Source organism: Rhincodon typus, unplaced genomic scaffold (genome assembly GCF_021869965.1).
Source record: "Rhincodon typus isolate 14 unplaced genomic scaffold, sRhiTyp1.1 hic_rhity00001900, whole genome shotgun sequence".
Classification (NCBI taxonomy): Eukaryota; Metazoa; Chordata; class Chondrichthyes; order Orectolobiformes; family Rhincodontidae; genus Rhincodon; species Rhincodon typus.
In genome coordinates this window covers 1-14991 of record NW_025967538.1, presented here as the reverse complement: position 1 = coordinate 14991, position 14991 = coordinate 1, and the positions used below count along the sequence as shown (strand labels likewise).

Sequence of the window (14991 nt, the reverse complement as noted above, 5' to 3'; positions counted from 1 at the left end):
ATGTGTTTGCTTGACAGGTTTGTGAACTTCTAAAGAGTTTTTTTTTTAACAGCTGGAAAAATATTCTAGTGTTATGACATGGATTGAGAGTTTGCTACATAAGGATGTAAAGGAGGCATGGAAGATGCAAGAGGGTGAGAGGTAGGAGACCTAACAATCACTATCCCAATGAACAGAGACGAGCCTTCTATTCTACCAAACACAGCATGCACCCACCTCCACTCCCAGTGGGAGACAGTGGCCATGACTCCAGCCAGCACCAACTCTAGAAGATAAAAATTCAGGTGAATTATCTAACATCCGGAACTGTGGCATCAAAAAGTGGCCCAGCTCTCACTTTCCAACTCAAAGGTGAAACTCCTGACCATAGTATGCAAATTATTAACGTATAGTACTGAAATTCAAACACTATTATTAGTTTCGAATTAGTAAGTGCATACATCACTTAAGAATCAGGGCAAAATGGATAAATTTGGATTGAATGCTCCATAGGTACAGCCTACATTTTACAGTCATAGAACCCCACAGTGTAGAAACAGGCCAGTGAGCCCATCAAGTCCACACTGACCCTCTGAGGAGCATCTTACCCATACCCACCGCCTACACTTCCTATCCGAGACACTATGGGCAATTTAACATAGCCAATCCACCTAATCGGCACATCTTTGGACTGTGGGAGGAAACCGGAGCACCTGGAGAAAACCCACGCAGGCACGGGGAGAATGTGCAAACTCCACGCAGACAGTCGCCCGAGGATGGAATCAAACCCAGATCCCTGGTGCTGTGAGGCAGCAGTGCTAACCACTGAGCCACCGCGCCGCCCCAAATTTATGCGACATCTACAGGCATCAGCAACCGAAATGCCAACCTCTAAAAGTCCTCATTGTACATCTTCAAGATGGAGTGAGGTGACAGACTGCAACAGAGAAAAGATGGGAACAGAGAAAAAGACTGTAGAGGAAAGAAAAAAAAAGCGCGAAAAGGGCAGGGACAGAGAAAGGAAAAGATAAAGAAGGGAAAGAGAGAGACAAGTAGAGGTCTTCAAGCAGTAAATGTCAGGGAGCGGCCCCAAGAAGCATAGATATTAGCAGGAGGGGATGTCCAGAAGCATAAGGCTGTGAGGTATCAGAGAAGATGAAACCTTTTAAGGTTATTGCAGAGAGGTATTTAGGCAACCAATGTTAAGTAACAGATGAGTGGAGTGCACAGTCTGTTTTAAGGGTCTCCGGGAGTGCCATTAACTAATGGCATCGAGCGAATGCACAGAAATTTGTCAAAAGTTAAACTGCACCAGTGGGAAGAAGCTTTAGTATGGAGACTGGGTATCTCTTCACTGAGGTTTAAAGGTCTGGAAGGTTACAGCTGGTGTAAAAGGGTTGAATATTTCTTTCTGTTTCAAATAATTGGATGATTCTAGTCTTCTATACCGTAAAATAGTTTGTTTTGTGTAAGGTCTGTCAAGACAGGTTTCACTCCAAGATATGACTGATTTTGAATGACCACGAGTTGGGAGCATAATCACGAGATACAACTATTTTAGCAAGAGGCGGCGTACAATTCATAAGAAGCATAAGTAGTATACTGTTAGGTACTCATCTCCTCAAATTTGCAAGGCAGCAATATTGAAGGGAGTGATGTAAATAAATACATTCTATATTTAATAAAGTTAATACTTGATCACAATGGAGTTCTGAACTTGTGATAATGAATTTTTAAAAATTCTAAAAGCTCACCTGGAATGCTCTTAGAAGAGCCATGTGGTCACTAAATGTTCCGGCAGCAAAGCGCTTTCTACACAACATTGAAGCACGCTTTTGTGAAGGTTGTACTGGCAGAACAAATGGATCTCGATAGGCCAGAGTGCAGGCAATAGTGAGAATAGGATCAAGGCACTTCAAAACTACAGCACAAAGAACCATCTTTCCCAGATGAGGCTCCACAGGAAGATCCGCTAAGTGGTAACCAAGTTCTGTTAGATCTTCCCAACTATCCATGGCATCTATCGTCTAAAAACAAAATTAGTACAATAAATTTGCTTCAGATAATCCTTTATTTTAAAATATACGCCTTACTTATAGAGATAATAAATATCTCATACCTTGAGCATCTGAACAGCATTTCTAACAATAAGTGAAGGTGGGGGCTCTGGTGCTTTTGCAAGGAAGTCCGCAATTGGACAATTGATTGGAGCCAGCAGTTTGGTATGTAGGCAAAGTTCCTACGGATACAAACATGCAAATGAATCAATTGCATTATAAAACTGACTATTCTTAATCTCAATTATGTCTTTCTACAAATAATTGATTCGGATCAAGAATGAAGCCTTAGTTTTTTCCACAGACTCATCCAATATAAAACGCACAAGGCGCAAGAAAAAAAAAATTTTCAATGCCCTTTTTTTCCCCTCAATGCTCAATTCTGATAAAAACTATTGGAAGCATCAGTGGTGAATTAATTAAAAAAAAACTCCTCCATTTAACCCTTTGGTAGAGCAAAACACTACAAATATTTACTATTATTCACAAGAAAAAGAATGCATAATATGAATCATGAAACAAACATGCACCTGCAATGGCATCCGAAGTAATTCTGGCGTCTGAAACTCTAACAGGTTTTGGAATCGTAATCTGCTAAATAGGTGAAAACAAATTCCTGGTCGGCAGCGCCCTGCCCTATTCAAAAAAGAAACATAAATGAGTTAATCAAGTAAGAGGAGTCAATCTAGCTTTGTCTTTGTTTGTAACAATTTAGTATTCCACAAAATCCAAGTTTACAAAACACAACAAGCTGCAAACATTTTGGAAATCATCAAATTGGTAAATACATTGCTAATCAAAGGAAAAGCAATGATCATGATATTCTCAGAGCAGTGTTACAACTTTTGTCTTGATTTGATATTCTAAGTGCTAATCACTTCCTGAAGCATTGTGCATCCAGGGATGTGGCAGTACTGCCCAATATTTGACTAAACTAATAGAGCAACTTTGAGGGCAATAGCAGCCCCTTCAAGATTAAACCTGATATTCATCTCTTACACACAATCACATTGCCAGATGAAAATGAAAAATAACAGACGCGAAAATCTGGAACAAAGAGAAAATGCTGGAAATGCTCAGCATACAAGGCAGCATTTCTGTTAATAAAAATAGACATTGTTGGAAATACCCAGCAACATCTGGCAGCATCAGTGGAGAGAAAAACATAGTTAATGTTTCGGATTAATAACCTCTCACCAAAGCAGACCTATCGCATCATCTGTAGTTCTGTTTCTTTCTACACAAATGCAACTTAACCTGAAAATTATTTCTGGTGTTTTATGTTTCAATTTCATTATTAGAGAATTTCTGATTAGATGTGAACACTTTATAGTTACCAGTAAATAGTTCTAATCCTAAACTTTGAAAGTAAAGATATTAACAAAGGTGCTAAAAACCATGCAGCTGAGACGAGTCTCAAATAAACAACTGTACCAATGACTGGCCAAAAGACATTAGAGCAGAAATAGTTGGTCTACTGGTTTAGTCAAAAAATTGGCCCATTGTGTCTGCTCTGCTATTCAAGATCACAGCTGATCTGATAACTTGGAACTCCACTTTTTTGTCTGCTCCCCTTACCTGATTAGGGTTCTGTCTCAACCACCTTCAACAGCCTTTTGCCATAAGGAACCCACAGATTCACTATCCTCAGAAGAAATTTTTCCTCATCTCTGTCTTAAGAGGGTGTCTCCTTACCGAGATTACGCCTTCTGGTCCTGGACTCTCCCAATGAGGAAACAACCTCTTAGCACCTCCCCTATCAAGTCTCCTAAGAATCTTATGTTTAAACGAGATTATTTTTTACTCTTCTAAACTCCAGTGAATACAGACTAAACTATTTGTAAGAAATGCCTCTATGCTAAGGATCAGTTTAGCAAACCTTCTCTGGATTGCCTCTACTACCAATACATCTTTTCAGAGAGAAGATGACCAAAACTGTACACAGTATTCCAACCTTGTATACTTTTAGCAAGTATTCCCTATTTCTGTATGCCATTTTCTTTGAAAAAGGCCAACATTCTACGTGTCGTCTCTGTTCTGCTCATGTGCTAGCTTTTTGTTACACTTCTGTGCTGCAGCCTTTCATTCAATTACTCAGCCCTCTATTCTTCTTGTCAAGGTGCAAAACTTCACATTTTTCCACATTATATCACATCTGTCAAGCTTTTGCCCACTTTCTTAACCTGATTATTTCCCTCTTCAGAGGCTGTGTATAATCCTGACTATTTGCCTTGCTACCTATTTTTGTCATACAAAACCTGGTGATAGGTACATGCACTTTCCTCACCCAAGTTACGAATATACATTGTAAACATTGTGGCACCTGCACTGATCCCAGCGACATTCTATTAGATACAGACGGTCATCAAGAAATTGCTCCTCTTAGCTAACTCTTTCTTCTATTAGTTAGTCAATCCTCTATCCATGCTAAGATCCTCCTGCCAACTCTGTGGGCCCCTCTCTTATCAGGTAGTCATGCAAATGATATCTTAACACCTTTTGGAAATGCAAATCCTTGAATCACACCTACTGGCTTCCCTTTATCTATCTTGCCTGTCACCTCCTCAAAGAATTCTAATAAATTTGTCAGGCAAGGTTTCTCTTTCATGAGGCTATGCTGACTCTGCTTGATTATAGAAACATGGTGCAGGAGTAGGCCACTTGGTTCTTCATGCTGGCTGTGCCATTCAATAGGAATACAGCTGCTCCTCAATCTAAGCGCCATATTCCCACTTTCTCCCCATACCTGGTGCCTTTTAAATTAAAAAAAAATCTTTCTTGGATATATTGACTGGTATGGCCTCCACAGCCTTCTGTGGTACAGAATTCTACAGGGTCACTGCCCTTTGACTGAAGAAATTTTGCCTCAGGTCAATCCTATATTCATAGAAGTTCAGAGAATCCCTACAGTACAGATAGAAGGCATTTGGCCCATAGAGTCCACACCAACTCTCCAAAGAGCATCCACCCTATCCCTGTAATCCCACTTTTACCATAGTTAACTCACCTCGCCTGCATAATACACAGCAATTCAGCACAGCTTATCCATCTAAATCTGCACATCTTTGGAATGTGGAAGGAAACCCACACAGTCATGGAGAGAGTGTGCAAATTCTACATGCAGTCACCCAAGGCTGGAATTGAACCTGGGTTCCTGGTGCTGTGAAGCAGCAGTGCTAAGCACGCTATGCCACCCTATGGTCTATCCTCCATTCTGAATTTGTGTCCTCTGGTTCTAGACTCCCCAGGCAGGAAAAACATCGTCCCTGCATCTATTCTGTCCAACCCTGTTAGAATTACATTATGTATTTCTAAATACTAGTACATCCTTTATAGACTCTAACATTTTCCCAATCATAGATGTTAAGCCAACTTGCTTATAATTAACTGCATTTGTCTCCCTTCCTTTTCTGAATGAGTAAGTTACATTGACAGTTTCCCAATCCTCCAGGACTCTTCCAGAATTTAAGGATTCTTAGGAGATTACTATTAGTGCATCCACTTTCTCCGCAGTCAGCTGGAAGCTAATTTTCTGTTGGACACCTACAAACTTCAATTTTTTGCTAGAGCTTCTCTGTTCTGTTGATTGCAAAGTTGTCCCGATGTCAGGGTTAGCTGATCTCACATCCAAATCTGGATCAAAACTGTAATATCATCTAGAGGGGAGGGCTACACGCAGAACCCAAACTGAGAACCAATAAAACAAGTATGCACAAATAAGTTCTGCTTAATGTCACTCATTCCATAAGTTTATTGATGATTGTGAAATGCTTACAGGGTAATATTTAACTGATTTACATTTATATTATTTGTTGAGGCCAACAAATAATACCCGTACAATCTTCTAGAATGTCAGGCAGATGTCAATGTCATGGATGAAAAGCTTGGTTGAGGTAATTCAATATTTTCTTACAAATATGTTGAAAATCACAAAATCATAGTACCTTCCCTTCCTCTGAACAGCACTCGCTTTAGAAATCCATACCATTTTTAACATTGTGACAGAGTTCAGTGCATCAAATGATTTCTGAAACAAAAAAAAAAATCATTGAATCAATTAAAAGTTCCCAAATTCAGGATATTATACACATACTGATGCATATCAAGTTAAATTACCTCTTTTACTTTCCCAGAATCAATGACAAATACCACATCATTAACAGTAATACTCGTCTCTGCAATAGTTGTGGAAAGAATCTGAAATAAGACAGAAAAATCAATTGTGGTTTAAATGAATGAAAAACAAAGCTTAAATCTCGAGTTCTTATTCAACTCACAATTTTACGAATTCCATTAGGTAGACTTTTTAATACTTTTTTTTGATCAGATGTCTGCATGTTTGAATGAAGCATAAAAACCTGCAACCTAAAACATAAAAAAGCACTGTTTAGATATTAATTTGCATTAAATTAAATAAAACAACTTCTACAATACACATGGGATGAGTATTATGAAATACCCTTCACTTGCCTGGATTGGTACAGCTCCAACAACACTCGAAAAGCTTAACAGCATCTAGGACAAAGCAGCCTATCATTCAACATTCATTGTTTGTCACAGTACACACAGTTGTCACTGTGTCGATCGACAAGATGCACTGCAGTAACTCAATGTTTCTTTGGTGACACCTTCCAAATCCACAACCTGGAAGAGTAGGAGAAGCAGACGCAAAGGAATACCATACCCTACACGTTCTGCTCCAAGTCACATATCATCCCAACTTGGAACTAAATCAGCATTCCTTTATTGTCACAATCAAAATCCTGGAACACCCTTTCAAACTGCACTGTGGGCATTCCTGCACCATAAGGACTACAGCGGTTCAAGAAGGTATCTCACCATCACCCTCTCCAGGACAATAAATGCTGACTCAGCCAGGGATGCCCACAACCCAAGAACAAATTAAAAACAGGGCAGAATCTTGCTTCTTTTTGAAAAAGTGTTACTTGTGTCAAGATTTTTAAACAGAGGTTTTTGTCACCAGGCTAGTATGTTTTCTAGTCATACCTTACCAAACTCACCTCAATAATTACTTTTACCCTCCCATGACATCCCTATTGTCCGAGTCTAGTCCCATTTTAAAATGACCCATTCCCAGGACAACTCGTCACTGCTAGTACATCCCAGCATTCCTGGTACCAGCGTAATCTTTAAAAGGGCACCCAGATAAGCACTAAGAGTCCAGAGCTGCCCTACACAATTCTTGACATTTATCCCAGGCATGGAAGAGAGAACTGTAGGTCTTGCTGGACAGGGTGGTGCACAAATGGAAAATCCTCTTCCTTCAGGCCAGCAGGGGTGGCTATGGTATTAGGCCGCATTAGCCTGGTCTGCGGTTGCTGACTGGCTCAGTGCAATCTCAGTCATCTGGAGGAATGCACAGCTATGCAAGAAAATCAATGACCTCCAATCTGCTCACACAAGTGCCACCAACCTCCTTCTATATATGTCACAGTTACTCTCTCTCTGCTACTGTACTCCAGCTCCCTTCAATACTTGAGCTATCCCACTCTCACTAGTGGCTACATCTCTCATGCATAGATACCCACCCCTAACAGCAATAACCCTGCTTGCCCTTGGAGCTGCATAAACATTCACTCAGGACACCTCAGGATCTGCACCAGAAGTAACAGTTGTGCCACCTATTTATCTTGCTTAATACATGCCTCTTTCTTTTTCAGGAAGAAACCAGCCTACAACAGGGCAAAATGAGTCAAAACTGAGGTGCCCAAAGTGGGCTGCCTGACATTTGGCTTCTCAAACTTTTCATGAACAACATCCTGACTCTGACTGCCCCAAGTGATTGATAGACAATGTCGAAGTACCTGGACTAATACTGGAGGCGGCCCTTGACTTTCAGTCCTGGGACCCCTACTGAGTAAGGTTCTCTCCCTTGACTTGATTGAAGCCTGCTGACAAAAATGACAAGCTTCCTGGCTTGTGTCTGTGCTAAACAGTAAGGCAACACAGAGCTCCCTCCATCATGTGCTCCCTCTAGCTGAGGGGCAAAAGCACAAAGAGGTAAGGCAATTCAAGGCGGGTATGCTTTGGGCATCCAGGTAGGCTCAAAGTGTGAGAGCATTATGACAGCAAATAAACTAGGCTGGAGATACATCCTAATACAATCCATGCGTGGATGCGTGTTCCTGAGCACAGAGTCCTTGCAGCAGAGTTGCAATGATAGTTGCTGTTGCAGCCCAAGACACAACTTTGAAGTGCAGAACCATACTGTAACTGGATCAGAGATGTGCCATGAAGGTTCTTAGAGCCTGTCACATGTTGAAAGCTAACATCCATGAAAGTAGGGTGCATGGGCTAGAGCCTCTGGCGTGTGCCCAGAGATGCTGGTGCCCAGTATCCAACTGTGAGTTTCATGTTCAGGATTCTTGCTATCTGGCTTGTTCAGCATGTTTGGCAAGATAGAAAGGTGGCTTTAAAAAAAAACAAAAATCAGTGGATGAGGGTGTCATCAGCTAGGCCAGCATTTCTTGTCCATCCCTAATTGCCCAGAGGGTTCTGGAGTCACACAGGCCAGACCAAATAAGGATGGTAGTTTCCTTTCTTAAAGGACATTAGTGAACCAGATTAGGTTTTTTGACAATCGACAATGGATTCATGGTCACCACTGGACTCTCAATTCCAGATTTTTATTGAATTCAAATTTCACCATCTGCCATGGTGGGATATTAATGAAAGTTGCCACATTAATAAGACATTTAACGAGCTACAATTCCCTTTAAACAGCAACTTGCCACACTGCTGAAAACAGATACAAGTTGGTCCCAATGGTGGGACGTACCTCACCAGATCTCTCTCAGGACTCTACAACAAATCTCACCATAGCCCATGTGGTTCCAGCCCCTACAAGATCCTGCCTGCGGCAGAGGTGCTCAGTTTAGAAGATTTAGGATCATATTTAGGAGCCCAAATAGGTCCCATGTATCTTCAAAAAAGATTTTTTTTTGCCAACAAGTCAATTCAGTATAAGGCTGAGTAAATCTAATTTCCACACCAATGTCTGCAGGGCTGGAAACAGACCTTGACTTACAAAGTCAGTGAAAGGGGGAGAAATTAAGGTAGCATTCAAGAAATGCACAGCAGTAAACTGTTTAAGTAGCTAGGTAAGGGGGACCCAAATTCAAAGAATTTATGACAGCAAAGAGGTTTTTGCAGTTGGAAAAGTCAAAATAGAGACCGAGGAGAAAGATCTCAATAATAGGATGACGGAGGCAATGCTATCTAATAACTGTCCACCAATGTAATATCAACGTCACAATTACTGGGTACAGAAATTATGACCAATGCTAATATTGTACATTAATTTACAAAGGGAGAAATGGCTCAACCAAATAAATGCAGGCCAGTTCATATCACCTCAAGTTATTGAAGAAAAAATTAGAATGGTACTAATCATCACTTGGAAAGGCACAGATTAATCACGAACAGTCAATATGAATTTGTGAAGGGAAGGCTATATCAAATTAACTTGATTGTATTTTTTTTTTAAAAATGAGGTTTGATGAGCGTAGTACATTCTACACATTTATCTCAATTGCACATGGCAGACTGGTCAGAAAAGTAAACTTGTAGCATCAAATGAATATGCCAAGTTGGATCCAAAACTGGTTAATGCAGGAAACAAATGATGGGTGTTTGTGTGACTGGAACGCTATTTGCAGCCAGGTTAATGATGATTTAATAATAGTATGCTTGCTTTTCACGTGTATATTGTCATAATCATGTGTTCAAATAGTGGTCAGTGAATTGTAATTTAACATAGCTCATTCAGCCACCATTTAGATTTTTGAATTTGCAACTTAAAAAAAAACACCAGCAGCAAAGCTTTACTTTGAACCAGATCAAAGGTTGGTTTATCACACAACTATAGCTAAATGTTATGAAGTAAAAACATAATACAGTTACTCAATAAAATATGAAGATGAAAAGCAGACAAATAAAAGATGCTTATAAAAATGAAAGTCAGTTCAATCTCTTACTGGTCCATTACTTATTTGAAGATTTCTCTTGCTGAAGCAAAGGGATCAAAAACGTAAAAGTCAGAATTCAGTTGCTGCAAGTTGAGTAGCCAACAAGGTGTTTGCCCAAGTATACTCTAAGTAAAACAGGTTTCGACAGCAGTGTTTCTCACTAGTTCTCATAGATTAGCTCGACTCTTTTGGCAAAACTATGGTTGACTTCTGAAAAGCCTTTCTCTGGAGCTGTCTTCTGAGGAAATGGTCTCTCAGAAAGCAGCTCCACACTGTTATTTCTGACTCCAGCCTCGGCAATTCTTACTTTCTCTGAAATTCTAAGTGGTTCCCTGTGTAGTTGTTACTGAGAATAACGCATCAGCCTACCTGTCTTTCTGGCTGAAATGAGTCATTTTTAGATGCTGTGTCTATTTTTAAAAAGTCAAATTAGTTTACTTTATAAATTATACATTGTAACAATTACATGCTTGTTACAATATCAGTGATTTAAACGTTATACTGGACATGATTAGGAAATTTGAAGATAATACAAATATTGAATTGAATTGAATCATTTATTGTCACGTGTACTCAATGTAAAAATACACTGAAAAGTGTGTACCTTTGCCATACATATACGGCACCAGTCGCATTAACTTAGAATAAGAAAGATAACTTGAGAGATATTGGCCACATGATTGATAGTGAAGAAGAAAATTGGAGACATCAAAAAGATAACTTGGACTAATCAAATAGGCAGAAAATTGACAAGTGGATTTCAATTCAGAGAAGTAAGATAATGCATTGAGAACGTAAGAACTAGGAGCAGAAGTAAGCAATTGAGATCCTCAAGCGTGTTCCACCATGGATCACTTCTGATCACGTCTTGGCCTCAACTCCACTTTCCTGCTTGGTCGTCTTAATCCTTCAAACCACAGATTCACAATCCTTCGAGAAAAGCAATTTCTCATCTATTTTAAATCTGCTACCCCTTATCCGAAAATAATGATGTTTCGTTCTAGGGTAACTCTATGACAAAATCAGCAATCTCCTTTAGCATCTTGTACATCTTATTTGAGGGAGAATATGCACCATACTCAGATGCTAACAATTGTAGAGTACTAGGACCTTGGAGCGCATGTCCATCGATTACTGAAGATAGCAAGATAAAGTGTTTTAAGATGATATGTTCCCTTAGCCAACACACAGAATATATGAGCTGGGAAGTAATGCAAGAACCACACAAAATGTTATATCACAGCTAGCATGTTAGAGAAGGACCTGATTGTTTAAGGGTTACAGAGGACATTTCTAAAGATATTGGAAAAGGGCTAGAAAACAATATTGGGAAAGGCCTAAAAATTTTAGTTAGGAGGAAAGATTGGACAGATTAGGGCTGCTTCTTTTTATAAAGGAAGGAGGCAGAAGGGAGATATAACAGAGGTGTACAAAATTATCGACAGTGTGGATAAGAAGGATTCCATCACTGGCACAGAAGCCAACAGACAGGGAACATGGATTTAAACTAACTGGTAGAAAGGTGTAGAGGAGATAAAAGGTTCTTCTATCTACAGTTTGGACTTCACTGCATAAAAAAGGCAGAAAGTCCCAAAGCATTTAAATATGACTTAGATATGCACTTGAAGTACCACAACCTAGAAGGCTATGGGTAGGTAATGAAAATGGGATTTGCCTGGATTGCTCTTCATTGGCCAGCAGAGCTAAAAAAGGGCTTTATTTCACCAGGTTTGGAGGCAAGACCCAGAGCAAAATTAGAGGATCTCACATTGAGGAGGATCCACAAAATAATTCACCTCAGTGATCTGGCAGGAGGCAAGGTTTAAGTAGCACAGGCTATCCCTTTAAAAGCTGAAGGTGACTAATTTGCTTTGATTAGGCACTGATTTTGGAAGACAATGGTGATGGGCCAGGTAATGTCTTCCAGCAAAAAGCCAGGAAACATCTGACACATTCTTTAAATACTTCCTAATGCAGCCACAACTGTGGCTGCAAGCATCTGATATTTCCCTTCCATAATGATAATTTTGGCACAGCTGCAAAGTTATTTTAACCTTTTATTATTTTGCAGAACACCTCAAGAATATTCTCTGACCAGCACTAGCAATGCCCATTCCTATGTGGGCATGCTGCCAAATGTCACTATACCTTCTTTGACTGGACTTCCCATTTCCTGGTTGGTGACCATTGGCCATGACCAGAAGCAGTTTTTTTTTCAAATTTGCCCCTTCTAGAAAATTTGTGGCTAATATCCTATTACAGTCACTTTTGTGTTTCTGACTGCATGTACAGAAGACATTTCTACGTAAGATCTGTCCAAATAAACTAGCTTGAAATGCACAAAATAATTTTTAAAAATGATATAAATACCCATTTAATTACCTATTCCCGAAATTGTACATTATACTGGTTTTGAAAACTTACTTGTGAGAATTATCGGCAAATCGTTTGTCATCATAGAGTATGCGATCTCTGAGTCCTACAATTTCATCATATCCTGGTAAAAATATTAAAACTGCGCCTGGAAATTTAACCACAAAGACATTAAAATATTGTTTTAATTTTTTTTAAATAAGACAGAACAATCCATTATTGTACTACTAAATCCTATTGAATAATATATAAATGTTTGGAAATTTTGCTGACTATAGCACTCTAGTTATTTGATCTCCCAAAATGGCAAAGTGTGGATTCAGTCTGTTGTTGAGGATCAAATTACGGTCAAATCGCATCTGTTTTTCTCTTTGATTCTGTCAGAAGTCCCTTATTAAAAGGCACACCACCGTTTCTGCCATTCCTCCCAAATATTGCCAACACAAATCATATCTCAGGCCTTAAAATCAATGTAGAGATCTAAGATACACAGACAAAAGCTCAAAGAATAGGCAATGTAACAAGAAATGTTGGATGCTGGCCCCAAGTGGGAGTGACTGCAATCTCAAATCTACAATCCCACCCACTCCACATAACCTTTCAACCACCTTGCTTACAAAGAATCTATCCATCCCACCTCAAAAGAAATATTCAAACTCATACTCCAGATTCTAAGGTTAACAACCTATCTAAAAAGCTACAGTCAAGAGTTTATTCGGGTGATGAATGAAGTTTGGGCAAACGCTAATATTTGAGGTGCTGTTCTTATCTCATTGAAAACACTGAGTGCTGATATAAAGTTAGTTGCATATTTAAATTTAGTTTCAGAAGTACAATTCAATATAAAAAAAGCTTTCTTTTTGATGAGAATTATTTGTGCATCATTATCTTATTTTACAGGGGTTCCAGAAGCAGAGATTTATCATACACAGTGTTTGAATGTTGCCAGGCAATTAATTCAGGTTGCCTTCCTCAGAGCAGAGGAGACCGAAGTGGTCATTACTCAAATGTACGGGGTGGGGGAGATGGTGGAATCCTGATTTAAAAATGACCAATTTATGAACTTGATCCCATATAAAGTTACAAATTTAAATATCCAATGTGAAAATTTCTAGACTTTGAAACGGCTGCTTTATATTATCTTGCATCGTGTTCTGACTGGAGTACAAATTTGCAAATGGACCCAGGAATGGAACGCATTCACAACCCAGGACTGCCTGTATAAAATGGTAGAAGGATCAATTACCAGAGGCATAGATTTAAAAGTAAGGGGCAGTAGGTTTAGACGGGATGCTTGGACAAATTCTTTAACCTAGAGGGTAGTGGGGATCTGGAACTCATTGCCTGCGTCGATAGCAGAGGAAGAAACTCTCATAACATTAAAGTAGTATTTAGAGGTGCACTTATGTTGCCAAGGCATAGCAGGTTATGGGCCAAGTGTCAGAAAATGGGATTAGAAAAAGTACGTGTCTGCTTTTGACTGATGCAGACTCAATGAGCCAAATGGCATATTTTTCTGTGTAGACCTGTATAACTCTACTTAACACCAGCTTTTCAGACAGAATGCCCAGAAAATGTATAGCCCGCTGAGAAATAAATTTGCCTCATTTGTCACATCCACTCTATCAAGACTCTTCAGGATCTTGTATGGTTCCTCACCACAACAAACTCATTCCAGACATTAGTCTGATAAATCTTCTCCAGACTTCTTACACATTTATGTCCTTCCTCAAATAATGAGACCAATACTGTACACTGTACTTCAGATGTCATCTCATCAATGCCCTGTATAACTGAAGCATTACTTCCCTACTTTTGAATTCAATAAACAATAAAATTCTATTAGCCTTACCAACCACACACTGTACCTCAGTACGAACTTTTCAATTATATGCACTAGGACACCCAGATTCCTCTGCATTTTTCAGTTCAGATATTTTGCTGCCAAAACAGAGAATTTCGCATTTTCCCACATTATACTTGATTTGCCACAACTTTGTTCACTCATTTAGCCTATCTATATCCTTTGTAGGTTCCTGATGTCCTCTTCACAACTTAATTTACCACCTATTGTTGTGTCATCAACAAATTTGACAACTATACTTCCCATCTCTTCATCTGAGTCATTTATATCACTTGTAAACAGTTGAGGCTCCAGAAGTGATCCCTGTGGCACACCACTCATTATATCTTGATAATCTAAAAAAGACCAATTTATGCCCTCCTTGTGACCTCTTGATATGCAGCCAATCTTTTATCCATACCAAAGATGACACCTCCCCTACATGGAGCTTTTAATTTCTGTATTAAGCTTTGATGTGGCACTTTATCAAACATCTTCTGGAAATCTAGGTACAGTACATCAACCAGCTCCAATTAATCCACAGTACATATTACTTCAACAATAGATTAGAGTAAAACAATTTTCTCTTTACAAAGCTATGCGGACTCTGCCTGATTACCATGAACTTACCCAGTTGTCCTACTATAACTTCTTCAATAATAGTTTCTAACATTTTCCCTATGACAGATGTTAAGTTGACAGGTCCACAGCTTCTTGTTTTCTGTCTCCCCTTTATGTATAAAGTGAGTTA

At 39.2% G+C, this 14991-nt stretch overlaps 1 protein-coding gene across 1 annotated transcript; it reads right to left on the bottom strand.

Annotated features, from left to right (window-relative positions):
* Positions 1–1733: 1733 nt before the first annotated feature.
* Positions 1734–14913, bottom strand: LOC109939120 (3'-5' RNA helicase YTHDC2; the record flags this gene model as incomplete). The annotated part of the gene is made up of 8 exons (XM_048592838.1): positions 14871–14913; positions 12449–12545; positions 6314–6401; positions 6153–6233; positions 5981–6063; positions 2567–2672; positions 2099–2218; positions 1734–2006 (listed from the first exon to the last, which is right to left on the bottom strand). Coding segments are annotated over exons 1-8 (891 nt in total), but the record flags the coding sequence as incomplete, so codon positions are not given.
* Positions 14914–14991: the final 78 nt, after the last annotated feature.